The 17,149-nt window shown below is 49.6% G+C and overlaps 2 protein-coding genes across 9 annotated transcripts in view; one reads left to right on the forward strand and one right to left on the reverse strand.

The window, feature by feature from the left end:
* The first annotated feature begins 6,481 nt into the window (after positions 1-6,481).
* The window catches only part of CSF1R (colony stimulating factor 1 receptor), a 30,360-nt gene continuing 19,692 nt past the window's right edge, over positions 6,482-17,149 (forward strand). Inside the window, exons 1-5 of the mRNA XM_060008544.1 lie at positions 6,482-6,629; positions 10,815-11,072; positions 11,507-11,791; positions 13,495-13,631; positions 14,301-14,460. Coding sequence (XP_059864527.1) covers positions 6,581-6,629; positions 10,815-11,072; positions 11,507-11,791; positions 13,495-13,631; positions 14,301-14,460 — 889 coding nt within the window. The 5' untranslated portion in view covers positions 6,482-6,580. The remainder of the gene's footprint in view (positions 6,630-10,814; positions 11,073-11,506; positions 11,792-13,494; positions 13,632-14,300; positions 14,461-17,149) is intronic.
* HMGXB3 (HMG-box containing 3) overlaps positions 12,086-17,149 on the reverse strand; it is an 83,322-nt gene continuing 78,258 nt past the window's right edge. For 4 of the 8 annotated variants that reach the window (XM_060008539.2, XM_060008537.1, XM_060008541.1 and 1 more), the window contains one exon: positions 12,086-12,481. In XM_060008539.2, the coding sequence (XP_059864522.1) occupies positions 12,152-12,481 (330 nt within the window). In that variant the 3' untranslated portion in view covers positions 12,086-12,151. Of the gene's footprint in view, positions 12,482-13,761; positions 13,888-17,149 lie in introns of all 8 variants that reach the window. The other 4 variants (XR_009518940.1, XR_009518938.1, XR_009518939.1 and 1 more) reach the window with 4 other exon arrangements.

A 17,149-nucleotide genomic window follows, 5' to 3' on the forward strand; every position in this document is an offset into this window, starting at 1 on the left:
GAACTGCAAGGAGAAATAATTTAATAATGGGATATTTGATAACCATTTTAAAAAAACATTTAGGGCTTCCCTGGTGGCGCAGTGGTTGAGAGTCTGCCTGCCAATGCAGCGGACACGGGTTCGAGCCCTAGTCCGGGAAGATCCCACATGCCACAGAGCAACTGGGCCCATGAGCCACAACTACTGAGCCTGTGCGTCTGGAGCCTGTGCTCCGCAGCAAGAGAGGCCGCGACGGTGAGAGGCCCGCGCACTGCGATGAAGAGTGGCCCCCGCTTGCCACAACTAGAGAAAGCCCTCGCACAGAAACGAAGACCCAACACAGCCAAAAATAAATAAATAAATTTATTTAAAAAAAATGAAACACTTGACATCCAAAGAAAAAAAAAAATTTACTACTGGACCATTAGCTAGGGTGACTGTACCCACCATCAGAAGGCAATGGCGAGGATTCTCAGGAATGGCTAGGTTTTGTCCTATTTGGATCCCTAACTGTGGTCTCATGGCCAATTCCTATGTTAGGTTCTCAAAGGAAATGACAGCCATTAAGCTGGACTGTGGAATGCCAAATGGAGTTCTATCCCATACAAATAATCAACAAAGTCTATTCTAGCAGATTTGACTGATCAGCCTTTAGAAAATTGGGATATGGAAATGTTCATGGACAGGAGCAGCTTCATGGACCAGGGACTCCGAAAGGCTGGGCATTTAATAGTAACTCATCAGGAAGTCCTAGAAGCAGAAGCCCTCCTCCAGGAATGCCTGCCCACAAGGCAGAGCTCAAAGCCCTCACGAGAGCCCTGCACCTTGGAGCAAAGAAAAAGGTAACCATTTATACCAGTTCTATGCTTTCTCTGTTATACATGAACTTGGGGCCATATGGAAAGAGAGAGGTGTACTATTTCAGGAAGGAAAGAAATTAAACATGCAGAGGAGATACTGGCCTTATGAGATTCTGTTATAATGCCAGAAGAAGTAGCCAAAGTATATTGCCCAGGCCACCGAAAGACATAGTTACATAGCTAAAGAAAGTAATTTGGGGCTTTCCTGGTGGCAAATGGTTAAGAGTCCGCCTGCTAAGGCAGGGGACACAGGTTCGAGCCCTGGTCTGGGAAGATCCCACATGCCGCACAGCAACTAAGCCCATGCGCCACGGCTTGTATCTGCACTCTAGAGCCCGCCAGCCACAACTACTGAAGCCCAGGCACCTAGAGCCCATGCTCTGCCATAAGAGAAGCCACTGCAATGAGAAGCCCGCGCACCACAACAAAGTAACCCCCGCTCGCCGCAGCTAGAGAAAGCCCGCACGCACCAATGAAGACCCAATGCAGCCAAAAATAAATACTTACTTAAAAAAAAAAAAAAGTAATTTGGCTGATCAGGCCACAAAACAGGTGGCCCGAACCAAAAGCCCAGATCCCAAGGCCCTAGCACTCATTCTGAGTGTGGACCTATCCCTTTTTAGCCTTGGTATTTGGAAATGGATCTAGAGAGTACAGACGAATGGGGATTTCATGTCGACCCTTGACACTTAGATGGTGATCAGTACCAAACAACCAAAGAAGGCTGGATTGATAGTGAACAGAGACTAGTGCTTATACCTGAGCATTTAATGGAAAGGAAACCATTATGGGAGGGACTCAGCGTATCACTGGTTACAAAAGCCTGTTGATCCACAAATGCAAAGGACTATCTAAAAGGTAATATAAAATTGCCTGATCTGTGCCAGAAACGATCCGTAAGCTGGGCCACACCCAGCAATAAATGGGGTGCAAACCCAAGGGACAAAACCAGGAGATGACTGGTAAATACTGTTATGCCAAGAGCCATGGGACATAATAGACACTTGCTGGTGTTTGTGGACACCTTCACAGGATGGGTCACAGCTTTTCCAGGCTGGATAGAGAAGGCTTCCAAGAAAACAGTGGCCTTACTAAAAGCATTTTTCCCTCATTTTGGTTGTCTCTTTCAATTCAAAGTGACAACAGAGGAGCTTTCATAGCCACGGTAACTCAAGAGTGTCTGGGCCCACAATGGAAGTTACATGCTTCATGGAGACCTCAGTCTGTGGGAAATACTGAAAAGATGAATCGTACCTACAAAAAGACAATCACCAAAATGTCAAGAAACCAACTTAACTTGGGAAAAGGTCTCACCAGTTGCCCTGCTTAGGCTAAGAGTAGCCCTAGAAGCCAGGTCCAGCTGAGCCCTATGAAATGTTATATGGGAGACCCTTCCTTAAGACTAAGTGTTATTAGTCTTGAAAGTGATCATATTGTAAAATAATTAGATACTATAAAACGTGTACAGTTTCTACGTGTTACTGTATCTGCTATACATAAAACGCTTCTAGGTGATGAATGTTTCCCACAGATATTGCCCTGCTCTGCATAAGCTGGGGGATTGGGTCCTCCTCAAGACTTGGAAAAATCAACACCCTGAGGACAACTGCAACCTAAGTGCAATGGAGCCTGCAACGTTCTTCTGGTTACACATTCTTATCTTGTATTTTTAAAATGGCCTCCCACACTCACATGATGATTGCCCAAGACTTAAGAGTTCAAGGTGGGACTTGCAAATATTTTCAATTTCATTCCTCTTATAAAAATCCACGCTCCTAATCAGCAGAAAACAGCTAGAGCAGCCCTCCCCCTATTTCCCTCAAGGCTGAGGAATGTACCAGAAAAAAGGGGGGAATTGAAACAGCACCAAATTAAACTGGTTTGTGTCCTTAAATAGGTTGTTGATCAAACCTATTTAAGGAGCTGTTTTGCAGACAGAGATGGGAACACACGCCTACAGGGTAACCCTGAAACCAATAATAATTAGTCTGTGGAACTCAAAGAATAGAAAGGTTGCCACCAGAGTCCTTTACAAAGTGCTAAATCCTTCGGAAAATCTGGCTTCCAGCAGCACATGTAGCTTCTATGGACTGATTCAAGACTAGCCAATCACCTTCCAAGCTTGAAATTTCCCCAACCCCTTAAATTTTCCCCAATCCTGGAAAGGAGAGAGAGGTTTGAGAGCCTTGCCTCCTGTCTCCTTACCAGTTGACTGTGCAATAAAACTCTTTGTTTCTCAGAAGCCAGTGCCACAGTATTGGTTTCTATTCATGTCTGGCACTGAGCCTTTGCTCGGTTACACCTAGGAGTGGAATTGCTGGGTCACATGGTAATTCTGTGTAACTTTTTGAAGAACTATCAAATTCATTACCACAGCAGCTGCTCCACTTTAAACTCTCACGAGTTGTACAAGGGTTGCAGTTTTTCCACATCCTTTCCAACGCTTGTTATTTTCTGACTTTTTAAAAAAAATTATGGCCAACCTTGTAGGTGTGAGGTAGTTCACACTGTAGTTTTGATTTGCATTTGCCTAATGACTAATGATATTGAGCATCTTTTCATGTTCTTGTTGGTCATTTGTATATCTTCTTTAGAGAAATATCTATTCAACTTTTTTGCTCACTTTTAAATTGAATTGTTGCCTTTGTTGAATTATAGGAGATAACTCTAGAACATATGGGTATATTCTAGATACTTAACACTTGTCTATGTGGTTTGCAAATACTTTTTGCCATGTTGTCTTTTTATTCTCTTGTTGGTATTCTTTGCACCAAAATGTTTAATTTTGTTGAAGTACAATTTATTTTTTTCTTTGGTGGTTTGTGCTTTTGGTGACATAGCTATGAAACCATTTTCAAGTCCAGGTCATGAATATCTACCCCCATTCATTCTTCTAAGAGTTTTATACTTTTAATCTTTGTATTTAGGTCTTTGATCCATTTTGAGTTAATTTTTGTATATGGTATGAAATAAGGGTTCGACTTCATTCTTTTGTATGTGGATATGCAGTTCTCTTCACACCATTTGCTGAAAAGACTGTTTTCTTCCTGTTGAAAGGTCTTGGCACCCTTGTTGAAAATCAATTGACCGTTGATGTGAAGGTTTATTTCTGAACTATCAAGTTTATTCTAAGAATAAATCTCTGTATCTGTTCTTAGTCCAATAACACACTGTTTTCATTTCTTTAGCCTTGTAGTAAGTTGTGAAATTCAGAAGTGGGACTCCAACTTGGTTTTTTTCCAAGATTGATTTGGCTATTTGGAATCTTTTGAAATTCCATGTGAATTTGAGAATCAGCTTTTCCATTTCTGCAGTTAAGTCCATTGGGATTTTGAAAGGGACAGTATTGAATCTATTGATCATTTTGGGGAGTATTGTCATCTTAACAACATTAAATCTTCCAATCTATGAATAAAAGTCTTTCCATTTATTTAGTCTTCTTTCAGCAGTGTGTTGTGGTTTTCAGTATTTATGTCTTGCATCTCTTTGGTTACACTGGTTCCCAAGTATTTTACTCATTTTGATGCTATTTATTTAAAAAAAATCAGTTTTTAAATTTCTTTTTTGGGTTGTTCACTGCTGGCATAGAGAAATACATGTGAGTTCTGTGTGTTGATCTTGTATCCCGTAACTTTGCTGAATACATTTCTTAGCTCTAATAGATTTTTGAGGGGTTTTGTAGATTCTTTAGGATTTTTCTGAATATAGGATTCTGTCATCTGTGAATAGAGATAGTTTTACTTCTTGCTTTTAATTTGGATGCCTTTTATTTCTTTTTCTTCATGATTGCTCTGACTAGAACCTCCAGTACAATGTTGAATAGAAGTGGTGAGAGCCGCTGTCCTTGCCTTGTTCCTGATCTAAAGTTGGGGAGGGGGGCAGGGTGGGCCGGGAGCTTTCAGTCTTTTATCATTGAGTTAGCTGTGAATTTTTTATATATGCCCTTAATCATGTTGAGGATGTTTGTTTTAATTCCTACTCTTTTGGGTGTTTTATCATGAAAGCATGTGAGATTTTGTCAAAGACTTTATGCATCAATTGAGTTAATCACGTGAGATTCTATTCTTGTTCTGTTGATGTGGTGTATTAGATTGATTTTCATGTGTTGAACATCTTTGCATTTCTGGGATAAATACCACTTGGTCATGGTGTATGATCATGTTAATATGCTGTAAGGTTTGGTTTGCTAGTATTTTGCTGAGTACGTTTGCATCTATGTTCTTAAGGGATACTGGTCTCTAGTTTTCTTGTGATGTCCTTGTCTGTTGTTGGTATCAAGGTAATGCTGGCCTCATAGAATGAATTGAGAGGTGTTCCCTCATCTTCTCTTTTCTGAATGAGTTTGAGCAGGATTGGGGTTAATTCCTTAAATGTTTGGTACAACTCACCAGCGAAACTATCTGGTCCTGGGCTTTTCTTTCTTGGGAGGTTTCTGATGATTGATTCCATCTCTTTGCAAGTTAAAGGTCTGGTCAGAGTTTCAATTTCATCCTGACTCAGTTTTGGTTGGTATTCATGATTACTAAAGGTTCAAAACACTTTGCTAAAACACAAATGTATTTACAATGTTTATATATCTAAGTAGATGGAAAGAATGATCATCTTCCTGGATCAGTGTTATATGGGTTTTTTCTCTTTTTTTTGTTTTTTAGTTTCAAGAAGTAACTTTATAACCATGTGAATCGAAATAAGAAGGAAAATACTAAGAGAATCAACTAAAAGGGGTAAACACAATTGCCTCCAGGAAAGGAGGGGGCAGAGAATCTAATCTTGTTAAGAAAAACAGGCTTCCCTGGTGGCGCAGTGGTTGAGAGTCCGCCTGCCGATGCAGGGGACGCGGGTTCGTGCCCCGGTCCGGGAAGATCCCACATGCTGTGGAGCGGCTGGGCCCGTGAGCCATGGCCGCTGAGCCTGCGCGTCTGGAGCCTGTGCTCTGCAACGGGAGAGGCCACAACAGTGAGAGGCCCGCGTACCACAAAAAAAAAAAAGAAAAGAAAAGAAATACAGCAGCACAATTAGGCTCTTTGTAAAAAATAAACTTAATTAATCCACAAAAAGAAAGTTCTTCAGCCAGGCTGCCTGGATTCAAATTCCACCTCTACCATTTGGTATATGACCTTGGGCAAGTTTACAGTGTTTGATCTCCATGAACCTCAGTTTCCCATCTGTGAAATGGGAATGATAACAGTACCTACTCTATAAAATTTTTGTGGGAACCAAAGGAGACAGTGGAACGTAAAGGGCTTGGCTAGTGAGTGTCCTGTGAATGGAAGCTTCTTGATGCTGTTTATTATCAGGCTTGTCCAGACCAACCTAACTTCTCTTTCAGCTGAGCAAGAGCCACCTGGTCACTCTGGAGACCCCCATTTGTGCAGTTGACTGCCTGTCTGACACTGGGCATGTTTCTTCTCCCAGAGCCCCTCAGAGGTGGCTTCAGAAGGGCCTCAAACTTAACCAGTCCTGCCCCAGACTCTAACCCCTCCCCCTGGGGGTCATGGCTCTGTTTTTTAGTTTTTTCTTTCAAACAAAGATTTCCAAACTCTGTGGTTGCCTTGCCTAGCTAAAAGGGGAAGAGGGGGATCAGCCCAAGAAGGAGGAAGAAGAAAACAAGACAGACAGCCAGTGCAGTGGAGAGGAGCTCATGTCCAGTCGTCCTGGTCCCTGCAGAGCCAGTGTCCAGGAATCTAGCTCCCTGCCCACCCCCAAGCCCTGCGTCGGCCTGCCGCCTTCCCCCTGAGGCCATGGGCCCAGGGACTCTGCTGATCCTGTTGGTGGCCACAGCTTGGCACGGTAAGAGCACACCTGGAGCCTTGGGGAATTGTGGGGGGTGACGGGGATGTGACAGAGAGGGCTCCTGCGGAAGGACTCTCTAACCCCCTGCTCCTCACTGGGTGTCCCCACTTCGTGCTTCCATCTCCCAAGCCCTGGGCTGTAGGTATGTGGGTGTCTGCTTTGGAGAGGCAGTGGGGGGAAAAGAGGGTATGGATGGGGTGGAACTAGCCTGGCCAAGGCTGTGGATCCATCCCAGCTCAGATGTTGACTGTCCGTGTGTCCTGAACACGTCCCTGATGCTCTCAGGGCTCTTCAGTGTCCACTAAATAGTCAATAGCAAGTTGTTGGGGGCGGTGATGGACTAGACTAAATGGTTTTCAAACTTCACCGTGCATCCAAATTCCCCAGGGATCTTGTTACGGTGCAGATTCTGACTCAGTAGGTCTCAGATGTGACTTGAGATTCTGCACCACTAACAAGCTCCTAGGAGATGCCAATGCCCCTGGTCCAGACCTACACTGGGTAGGGAGGCCCCAGAGAACCCCCGATGGCTCTGCTGGTTCTGCCAGCCTGTGAATCACTAGGCAGACTAGGCAGGATCTGACTGGGAGAGGCCTGAGAGGCAATGATCCTTCCTTGGGCGGCTTGGGCAAGGGGTTAGAAGGAGACATAAGAGGCTAGCATCCGGGCTTCCCTGGTGGCGCAGTGGTTGAGAGTCTGCCTGCCGATGCAGGGGGTACGGGTTTGTGCCCCAGTCTGGGAGGATCCCACATGCCGCAGAGCGGCTGGGCCCGTGAGCCATGGCCGCTGAGCCTGCGTGTCCAGAGCCTGTGCTCCACAACAGGAGAGGCCACAGCAGTGAGAGGCCCGCGTACCGCGAAAAGAAAAAAAGAAAAGAGTCTAGCCTTTCTGGCCCAGGGCTCAGAAGAGGTAAATTTGGGAGGAGAGAGTACAGGGCAAGAGGCTTTTCCGGGGGAAGGACAGCAAGGGTCTCCTGGGCTAGAGCTCTCCCAAACACAGGCTGCTGGGGCTCAGGATGGAGAGCTGTGGGGCAGACCCCAACCTAACTCCATCCCTCTGGCAGCAGCAGTGATGCAGGATCTCCACCTAGGAGGGTGCCTCACTGGAGGTGAGGGGCTGGGTGCTTGGCTTGTATCTACAGCTGGCCCAACAAACACATTAAATTTTATTGCTTATTTGGAGGGAGCTCAGGGAAGGATGGGGGCTGTGGGTGGGGTGGGAAGGCAGCCCTCAGCTCTGGCCTCCCCACCATCCTGGGGCTGCAGGACCCTGGGGAGTAGGTGCGTCTGGTCCCTGATGAGGAGATGGCCCACTGAAGGTCTTTTTCTGGCCCAGTCCGTCCCACTGGGCTTGCATGTCCGTTCTCTTTTGTTGAGATGTAATTTACACATAGTAGAAAGCACAAATTCTTAAGTGTACATTCGATGAGATGTGACAAGTGTACACACTTGTGTCCCCACCAACTCAGTTAAGATAGAGACTATTCCCCTCACCCTAAAAAGCTCCGCGGGTTTTATTTCACTGCTTTGTCCTGTCCTCCTGCCCAGAACCTGCCTGTGGGGGACTGTTGGAAGGTGGAGGGGCTATCCAGCATCTAGCCTCAAAGGAAAGAAGAGATGGGGACAGCAGGGTGGAAACCTAAGCTTTCAGCCCAGTAGACCGGTGGTGAGTGGCGGGGGGCAGGGGGCTGCTGTGAGAAAGTTGGGGGACAGGATCAGAGCGCGCTAGCGACCGGGAGAGGCGCGCCAAGAGCCTGGGCTGAGGAGGGAGCTCTGCCCCAGGCCTTGGTCTGTGCTGCGTGTGTGTGTTTTGGGAGAGAGGAGCGGAAGTTGGGGCACATCCTGGGAGCTGATGATGGAGAGGGGTCTCCCAGACAAGTGGGAGGGGGTGGGGAGGTTTGGGGAGATGAGACGGTGGGGTGAAGGGGCAGAAGGGGTCCAGCCCCAGCCCAGGGAGGATGGCCCTACCAGGAGCAGGCTTTTTCTTCCTGTCAGCCAAGCCAGCAGTGGGGAGCTGGGGCGGAAGTTGAGGGTGTCAGCCCTGTCCTGCGTGAATATTTGAGATGACAGGATGAAACAAGAGAGATGCCTCTCTGACTACATTTCCAGGAGGCCGAGGCCAGAGCTAGAGGACAGAGCAGGGGAGGGGAAGGGAGTAGGCACCTGTGAGACCAGGCGGGGGCAGAAGCGGAATACAGAATCACAGAATCTGAGACCAGGGGAGGTTACAGGCATAGGCTGTGATCTTTAAAAGTTAAAGACTTCAGCTATCAGAGTGTCAGGACCAGAGGGAAGGCTAGAAGTGTAGCAGTTGAAGCCAGTAACCCAGGTCAGGAGAGTTGATGAGCCAGAGGCAGCATATCACCTCACTGAATCCTCCTAAGACCTCTCAGCGGTGGGAATTGGGATTCTTCTCATTGGATGGAAGAGTAGCCTGAGGGTCAGAGGTTAAGCAACCTACGCAGCTAGCAGGGGAAAACCAAGTTTTAGACCCAGGTTGGTGTGACCCCACGATCCAAGCTCTTTCCTACGATACAACCCTGCCTGGGGCCCTGCACGGCTGCAGCAGTAATAGGCCAGCACCCACTCGGTTGGGACTTGCCAACAGCCTGCCAGAAATGATGTTTGTCCCCATCCCTGGTGTTCAGCAGCACAGGAGTGCTGGCTACAACCCTCAGGTGTTGGCTTTGGTAGTATTCACTCAATCCTTTATGCCGATCAGAAGCTCGGGCAGAGGGGCTGCGCACCTCTGATGGGTACAAAATGAAAACATAAGCCATCCTGATATCATTTGACAGAGAGGATCTTTCCAGTTCTGTCGTCTATGGTGAGGGCGGGGTGGTGGGGCAGTGGATGGAAAGACCTATTTAAGGAACTTTCGTGCAGGACGACGTAGAGTCCCTGAATTTAACTGGTGCCCTCAGGGCTAGCGTGTCCGTGGCCCCATCGCTGGGACAGAAGGTTTAGACTCACTAGGGGTACCTAGTGGGTCAGTGGCAGAGCCAGGACCCACAGCCTGAGATATGCCAATGCCCAGCAGGTGGTACCCCCTGTCCTCGGGGCGAGGGGTTCTCTCCCCGTGGCCGGGAAGCAGAAGTGAGAGCATCTCTGGGAGAAGGGCTGCAGGCTGAGCGGAAACCGGGTCTGGGCCGGGCGCCAGCAATGTGCTTCCGCCTGCACAGGCTGGAGGGCGCCTGGCAGCCCCTCCAAGGCCTTGAATCAGCTCTCACTTCCCTCCACTGCCCCTATTTTAGGCCCTGGAAAAATGCTGACGCTGCAGAGGCGATGGGCCTTCTTCCCGGAGGGCCTGAGATGAGTTTCAAGTTCTCTTTTCTCCTTCAAGAAAATTTTCCTTAAAAGAGATTGTCTCCCTAGTAAACGCAGCAGTGCTGGGATGTCAGGGTGGGTTGCTGGGGGTGGACTAGGTAATAAACATAAGGGCTAACCTTACTGAGTATTTATATTTGGTGACAGGTGATGTTCTAAAGGCTTTCCATGCGTTTAAATCTCCTGGTATCTATCCCAATAAATGGGTACAATTATGGTCCCCATTTTATAAGTGAGGAAACTGAGACACAGAGCCTCTGAACCATCTTACTGTGTTCTAGACCAGACGTCCAATGATGGGAGTGGGCACGACAGAAGATTTCTGAACCTGTCTAACTCTGCTGGGCTAAGATCCTACACTGCTTTTCTTCTTCCCCGTGTAAATTAACTCAGAGGACTCTGCCATGAACATTCCATTCATTTGTTTCTTCCTTTGCTTGTCTGAAGCCCCTTCTTTGAGCTGGGTGCTGGGCTTAGCAGCAGGGATGCAGCCCACTTTGTACATGGGGCTGAAGGAGTCCACTCCTGGGGAGAATGATGCAGTCATTGCCAGTGAGACTGAGGCCAGAAGCTGGGGGAGCCCCCATGGGACAGCGGCTGGGTTGGAGGCCGAGAAATCTCCCATTACTCTTCCATCAGAGACATCAGTCCATCACAGCAGCTTTGGGCTGGGGACCTGAGCAAGTGACCAGAGAGGGGCAGGAACTTGTTCAAGGTGATCCTGCAAGTCACAGCTGAACCCCAGAACCAACATCACCCCTGCCAGGGCAGCACCCATCTCAGAGGCAGGGTGTGGCCAAGGCGGTGTCACCTCAGGCCTCAATTCTGTTTGCCACCCCCCCCCCCCCGTCACCAGGTCAGGGGGTCCCGGTGATAGAGCCCAGTGGTCCTGAGCTGGTCGTGGAGCCAGGCACAGCCGTGACCTTGAGATGTGTGAGCAACGGCAGCGTGGAATGGGACGGCCCCATTTCCACCTACTGGACTCTGGACGCTGACGCCCCCAGCAGCATCCTCACCACGAACAATGCCACCTTCCTAAACACGGGAACCTACCGCTGCACTGAGCGTGGAGACCCCCTGGGGGGCAGCGCCACCATCCATCTCTATGTCAAAGGTGAGGACTGTGAGCCCGCTCCCAAGAGGACTAGCCAAGCAGGTCCCACCACGAATGCACAGGAGGGCTGGGCCCTAATGTTAACAATCACAATAAGCCAGCTGCACATTTGCTGAGTACCTGCCACGAACAAGGACCTGTGGCAGTGCTTCTAATTTAACGTTGTCCTCACAACAATGCTGTGAGGTGGTTCTGTGATTCTGCCCATTTTCCAAAGGCTCAGAGAGGTTGAGTCATTTGCCTAAGGTCACACAGCATTAAATAGTGGGGCTGGACCTGGCTTCAGAGCCCCAAGCATCAGCTGAGCTTCCCTGGTATAGTGTGACCTCAGGCAAATGATCAGCATCTCTGAGCTTCCCTGTCACCAATGTCCAGGGAACTCTTGGCCTGGTGGAGGGAAGGCAGTTGTAACCCTGTATCCCCACGTTCCCCAGACCCTGTTCGGCCCTGGAGGGTCCTGGTCGAGGAAGTGACGGTGATGGAGGGTCAGGACGCGCTGCTGCCCTGCCTGCTCACGGACCCAGCGCTGGGGGCAGGCGTCTCGCTGGTGCGGGTGCGTGGCCGACCTGTCTTGCGCCAAACCAACTACTCCTTCTTGCCCTCGCACGGCTTCATCATCCACAAGGCCAAGTTCATCGAAAGCCAGGACTATGAGTGCAGTGCTCGGGTGGACGGCAGGATGGTGAAGTCCCTCAGCATCCGGCTTAAAGTTCAGAAAGGTGTGTGGGCCGGGAGGGACAGAGAGCTGACGCCTGGCCTGAGGGGAGGTAATGGGGGAGGGGGGGCAGGGGGGGCTTTGTTTCATCTCTTCCTCCCAATCGCGACAGTGATCTATGGGGCATCTACTGGGGCAAGACGGTAAGGTGTCGGGCACAGAAAGGCAGGGCATACATAAGCCAATAACTCACCAGGCAAGGTGGTCTCAGATCGTGAGACAAGCTGTGAAAATCATTGAGCAGGGAGATGGAATAGAGTGTGTGGGAGTGGGGGGGTGGCTCATGGAGAGAGTGACATTTTATTTGAGCTGAAATGTGAATTACGAGAAGGTGGAAACAGCAGAGGAAACAGCAGGTACATAGTCATGAGCTGGGAACAGGCTTCGAATGTTCCAGGAACGGAAGGAGGGCCCGAAGCTCTTCCACACTCTCAGACGTGGATTTCCCACTCAGTGCCGGTCTGGTGCTGGGTGCTGGGCACAGGAAGGGGGGTAGTGAGCCAGGCGATGGGACATCGTGGTGGCAGGTGCGTGGGACACCTCTCTCTGGGGGGCAAAAATGCTGGTGAAGTCTCACTCCTATTGCCCCTTGTCTCTGCTGGGCTGGTGGACGGGATTCTGGTTTCTGGAAGGATTGGTATGTGTCAGCAGGACCCCAGGCTCGTAACCTGGGCTTGAGACAGGAATCAGGTGCCTGTAATGAGGCCAGGATCAGAGTGGCATGGCTGACCCAAGGCCCTGTGCTCTGAGGCCACGTAACTGTCCAGGAAGTCAAAGGACCCCACCCTGTGGGCAGAGGGAGCCATGAAGGCCCTTTCCCTGCACTTTGCAGAGAGAGCGCTGGGCTCTAGTTCGGCCATGACCCTCTCAGTGACCACGGGTGAGTCCCTTAGTGTCTGGACCTTGAGGAACTGAATTAGGTTATGTTTCAACAATAGCAAAAGCTAGAAATATTCATTCAATTCCTACTATGTTTTAGGCACTGGGCTAGCTGTGAGGGATAGCGTCTTCATGGATCTGACATTTACTGGGGAGACAGACGGGAGAGAAAGTCAGTAAATACCAATTGTGATGATGAAGAAATCAAGCTGAAGAAATATGGGGCGGGGGGGTGGCGGATGAGGCTAATTCAGCGAAACTGTGACAGGAGGCCTCTCCGAGGAATGTCTGAGCTAAAGATCTGAAGGATGAGAAGAGGCAGGCAGTCAAAGCGTGGGAGAAGGCATTCCTGGAAGGAAGGGCAAGTGCAGAGTCGCTGGGTGGGAAAGGCTGTGCGGTGGGAAAGGCAGCTGGGGGAGTGGAGGATGGCAGGTGTACACGGGTCAGGAGCGGGGCCTGGGGAGGCGGGAGGGACTTCGGGTTTTATTCTGACAGTGATGATGAGAAGCCACTGAATACTGTCACGAGAGAGAGGCATGATCCTATTTTCATTGCAAAGACCTCCCTTTGGCCGCTGCGAGGAAGGAGGGAGGCCTCCCAGGTGCCTGAAGGGGTCCAGAGCAGAGAAGGAGGGTGAGACTGGGGAGAGGCACTGGTGATGGAGCAAAGGGGACTTTTCAAGGTCTATTTAAGAGACAGGACTTGTCGTGGGGAAAACTGAGGCGTCGGGGCTGCCTCCCAGGATTTGGAATGGGAGCCTGGCCCATGGCAGGAAGCAGAGTGACAGCTCTGGCCTGGATGTTCATGGGTCCCTTGCCCTGACCTCAGTCATCCCAGGACCCCCGACCTTGACCCTGAAGCCTACAGAGCTGGTGCGGATTCGAGGAGAGGCTGCCCAGATCGTATGCTCAGCCAGCGACGTTGATGTCAACTTTGATGTCTTCCTCCAACACGGAGACACCAAGGTCAGTCCCTGGGGAGTCTGTCCATCCTTCTGACATGCCAGGCCCTGCAGGATGCAGCCCCCAGCCCCACCTCAAGCTGGCTCTCTGGGCTGAGGGCATGGCCCAGACCCAGAGAGGGGAGTGGACTCACCCAAGATCTCACTGCCAGTCAGTAGCTGATCCAGAAGCAGGACTCAGGCTCGTGCCGCTAAATCTTGTGGAGGTTGGTGGGAGGAGGCAGTACTCCACTCCCTTGACCCATGACCTTTGCCCCAGCCTGTAGGCAAGAGCCACATGTCAGCTCACTTCTGACTTAGCAAGGGGTTCCTAGGCCACCTCTGAAGCCCAGGAATGTAAGGGTCCTTTCAGAAAAACTCTGGAGAGAGGACAGAAGAGGGGCTCTTCTCAGGAGGAAATGGCGGCTGCTTCTAAGAACATCCTCCCTCCTTGTGCCTACCGTGTGCCAGGCTAGTCCTGTGCCATTTGCCTGCTCCTTCTCACTTACTCTACAACCCTAAGAGCATGGGGCCAGTGTCAGTCCCATTTTGCAGATGAAGAAACTGAGGCTCAGAGTTCAGTCCCTGCCCAAGGAGAGGCAGATAGTAATTCTTAAAGGCTGAGAATTAGAAACCAAATCTTTCTAATTCCTAAACAACCTCAGTATACTATTTCCATTCCTTCTGGCTGCAGCTCACAATCTCTCAACAATCCGACTTCCATGACAACCGTTATCAAAAAGTCCTGACGCTCAACCTCGATCACGTAAGCTTCCAAGATGCTGGCAACTACACCTGCACGGCCACCAATGCCCGGGGCATCCACTCCACCTCCATGGTCTTCTGGGTGGTAGGTAAGCATCAGGGTGGTGGGGAAGGGTCATCAGGGATCCTGGGGTGAGGGGGTGTATAAGGGGATTGAGAGAGAGGGAGCTGATGGCAGGGAAGGAGGAGACATTGTTAGAACAGCTCACTAGAATCCGCTTTTTCTGGGCCTGGTTAAGGAGCCACGACACTGACAGCCCTCCCAGGTCCCCCGCCCCCCGCCCCAGAATCCCTCCCTCCCGCCTTGGAGGTCCTACAGTGCATGGCTGCATCTCATTCCAGCATCATTAGTTCTGTTTGGGGATTGGTGTCCAGTAGCTCCCTCCTGGGCTTCACTGTTCACTCATTCATTCCTTCCTTCATGCCTGGGAAACTCACATCACAGGGACACGTGAACAGACAATGATCACCCAGTGCGGTCATGGGGGAAGTGTGGGGTGTCCTGGGAACACCAAGCGAGACTCCCAACCAAGGCTTGGAAAAAGTGGCCTCTAAGCTGGGACCAGAAGAATGGAGGTGGGTTAGCCAGGCAGAGGGGTGGAAAAGGAAGGGGAACAGCACTGCTGGCAGAGGGAACAGCATATGCAAAGGCTCAAAGGCAAAGAGAGCAAGAACATGTGAGACATCCAGAGAAGCTGACAACAGCAGGGACATGAAGGGGAGGCAGGGATGGTCACAGGAAAGCAGTGCTGAAGGTAGTGTCTGAGGGCAAATTGGGTGGGGAGTTTGCATCATATCCGGTGGAGGTCGTTAAATGTTTTAAGAGGAGAGTGATGAGATCAGATTGCACAGAGGGTCCACTGTGTGGTGGTCAGGAACCCGCACTCCTGGGGCACATTCCAACCCGGCTCCACCAATGACTTAGGCAGGTTCCTTACTCTGTTTCCCCATCTGCAAAATGGGGATGCTAACAGTAACTATCTCATAGGATTGCTGTGAGAATTAAAAGAATATATGAATATATATATATATTTGAAGTACCTAGAATAGGACCTGGCATACAGCAAATGCTAAGTGTGCATGAGGAGATGTTATCTGAGGAGGCTCAGCCCGACGCCATGTGGATTGGATGGGAGACTAGAGGCTGGAGACCCATGAGGGCGGTTAATGCAGTGGTCCAGGCTAGAGATTGCGAAGGGTGCTGGACCACGGCAGCGGCCCAGGAGAGTCTGTCATCCAGAACGATTTCGGAGGGATAATGGACTTGGTGACTGCTGGGATGAAGGGGTGAAGGATAAAGGAGCCAAGATGACTCCCGGGTCTTTGGACAGAGTGATTGGGTGAGAGGCAGCAGCGGCCACTGGGCTGAGAATCCAGAGCTAAGGGGAGTTTCTTCAAGGTGGGGACAGGCTCTGAGTCACTTCAGTCTGGCCACACCTCATGTGTTAAAAGTTATGGGAGCCCGAGGGGAGGCGGGGAGGGGGGAGCATGAGAATCGCTACCCTCACAGCACAAACAACGCATTAGGCTTACGGAAGAACCTAAGCTCTGCTGTGGGCCCATCCTACGCCGGGAGATTTGAGGGCTAAGGCAGGAGAGGAGAACATCGAACCGTCTCCCAGTTTTGGATTCTAATCCTAACTGTTTTCTAGTGCAGACATACAGTAGTCACTCAGTAGATGTTTGTTTTCCTTCACACATGGCCGGATACTTCTCAATGCTGAGAATACAGCTACAAATGAAAGAGACAGAAAAACCCCTGCCCACTTGGAGTTTGTACTCTTGTTGGGAGAAGATAGCAATAAGCAAAATAAATTATAAAAAAGCAAATCAGTTTGATAGGGTTTTCAGTTTAAAATAGGGTGATCATCAAGGAAGATCTTACTGGGAAGCTGACATTTGAGCAAAGACTTGAGGTGGGTGAAGGATCAAGCCATGTAGAATCTTGGAGAAGAGAGCTTCAGGCAGAGGGCAAGCAATGTTGTTAAGGCAGGTCCATGCTCACCACGTGCAAGGAGCAGGTCAGCCAGTGTGGCTGGGCTGGAGCTCAAGAGGAAGAGCGGTAGAAGCTGAGGTCAGAGGTGAAGGGGAAGGTCCCCGTAGGCCAAGGTGAGGACTTGGGCTTTTCCTCTTGAGAGAGATGGGGTGCCATTGGAGGGTCTGAACAAAGGAGTGACATCATCTGACTTGGAGGTAACAAGATGTAACATGGCTTTCTGGTGCTCTGTTGAGGACTGTCTATAGGGAGATGATGGTAGAAGCAGGGAGAGAGGAGGCTACTGCTAGCCTGAGCTAGAGGTGATGGTGGCTTGATTAGGGTGGTAATGGTGGAGGTGGTGGGAAGTAGCTGGAGTTTGGATGGATGGATGGATGGATTGATGGCTAAGGGGATAAGAGAGAAGAAAATAGCCTTGCCCTAAAAGCTCACAAACTCAGAGAGAGAAGACAGCTACCTAAAGGAGGAACCAGATACATGAAGTAGTGTAGATGTGGTGCCTAATGAATGTGTCATCTCAAAGGGCAGCAGAGGGTACCATGCTAAGTGAAATAAGTCAGAGAAAGACAAATATTGTATGATATCACTTACATGTGGAATCTAAAAAAGTACCACAAACGAATGAATATAACAAAAAAAAAGCAGTCTCACAGATATAGAGAACAAACTAGTGGTTACCAGTGGGGAGGGAGAAGATGGGAAAGGCAGTATAGGGGTAGAGGATTAAGAGGCACAAACTACTATGTATAAAATAAATAAGCTACAAGCATATGTTGTACAAC

Source organism: Delphinus delphis, chromosome 3 (genome assembly GCF_949987515.2).
Source record: "Delphinus delphis chromosome 3, mDelDel1.2, whole genome shotgun sequence".
In the NCBI taxonomy this organism is placed as follows: domain Eukaryota; kingdom Metazoa; phylum Chordata; class Mammalia; order Artiodactyla; family Delphinidae; genus Delphinus; species Delphinus delphis.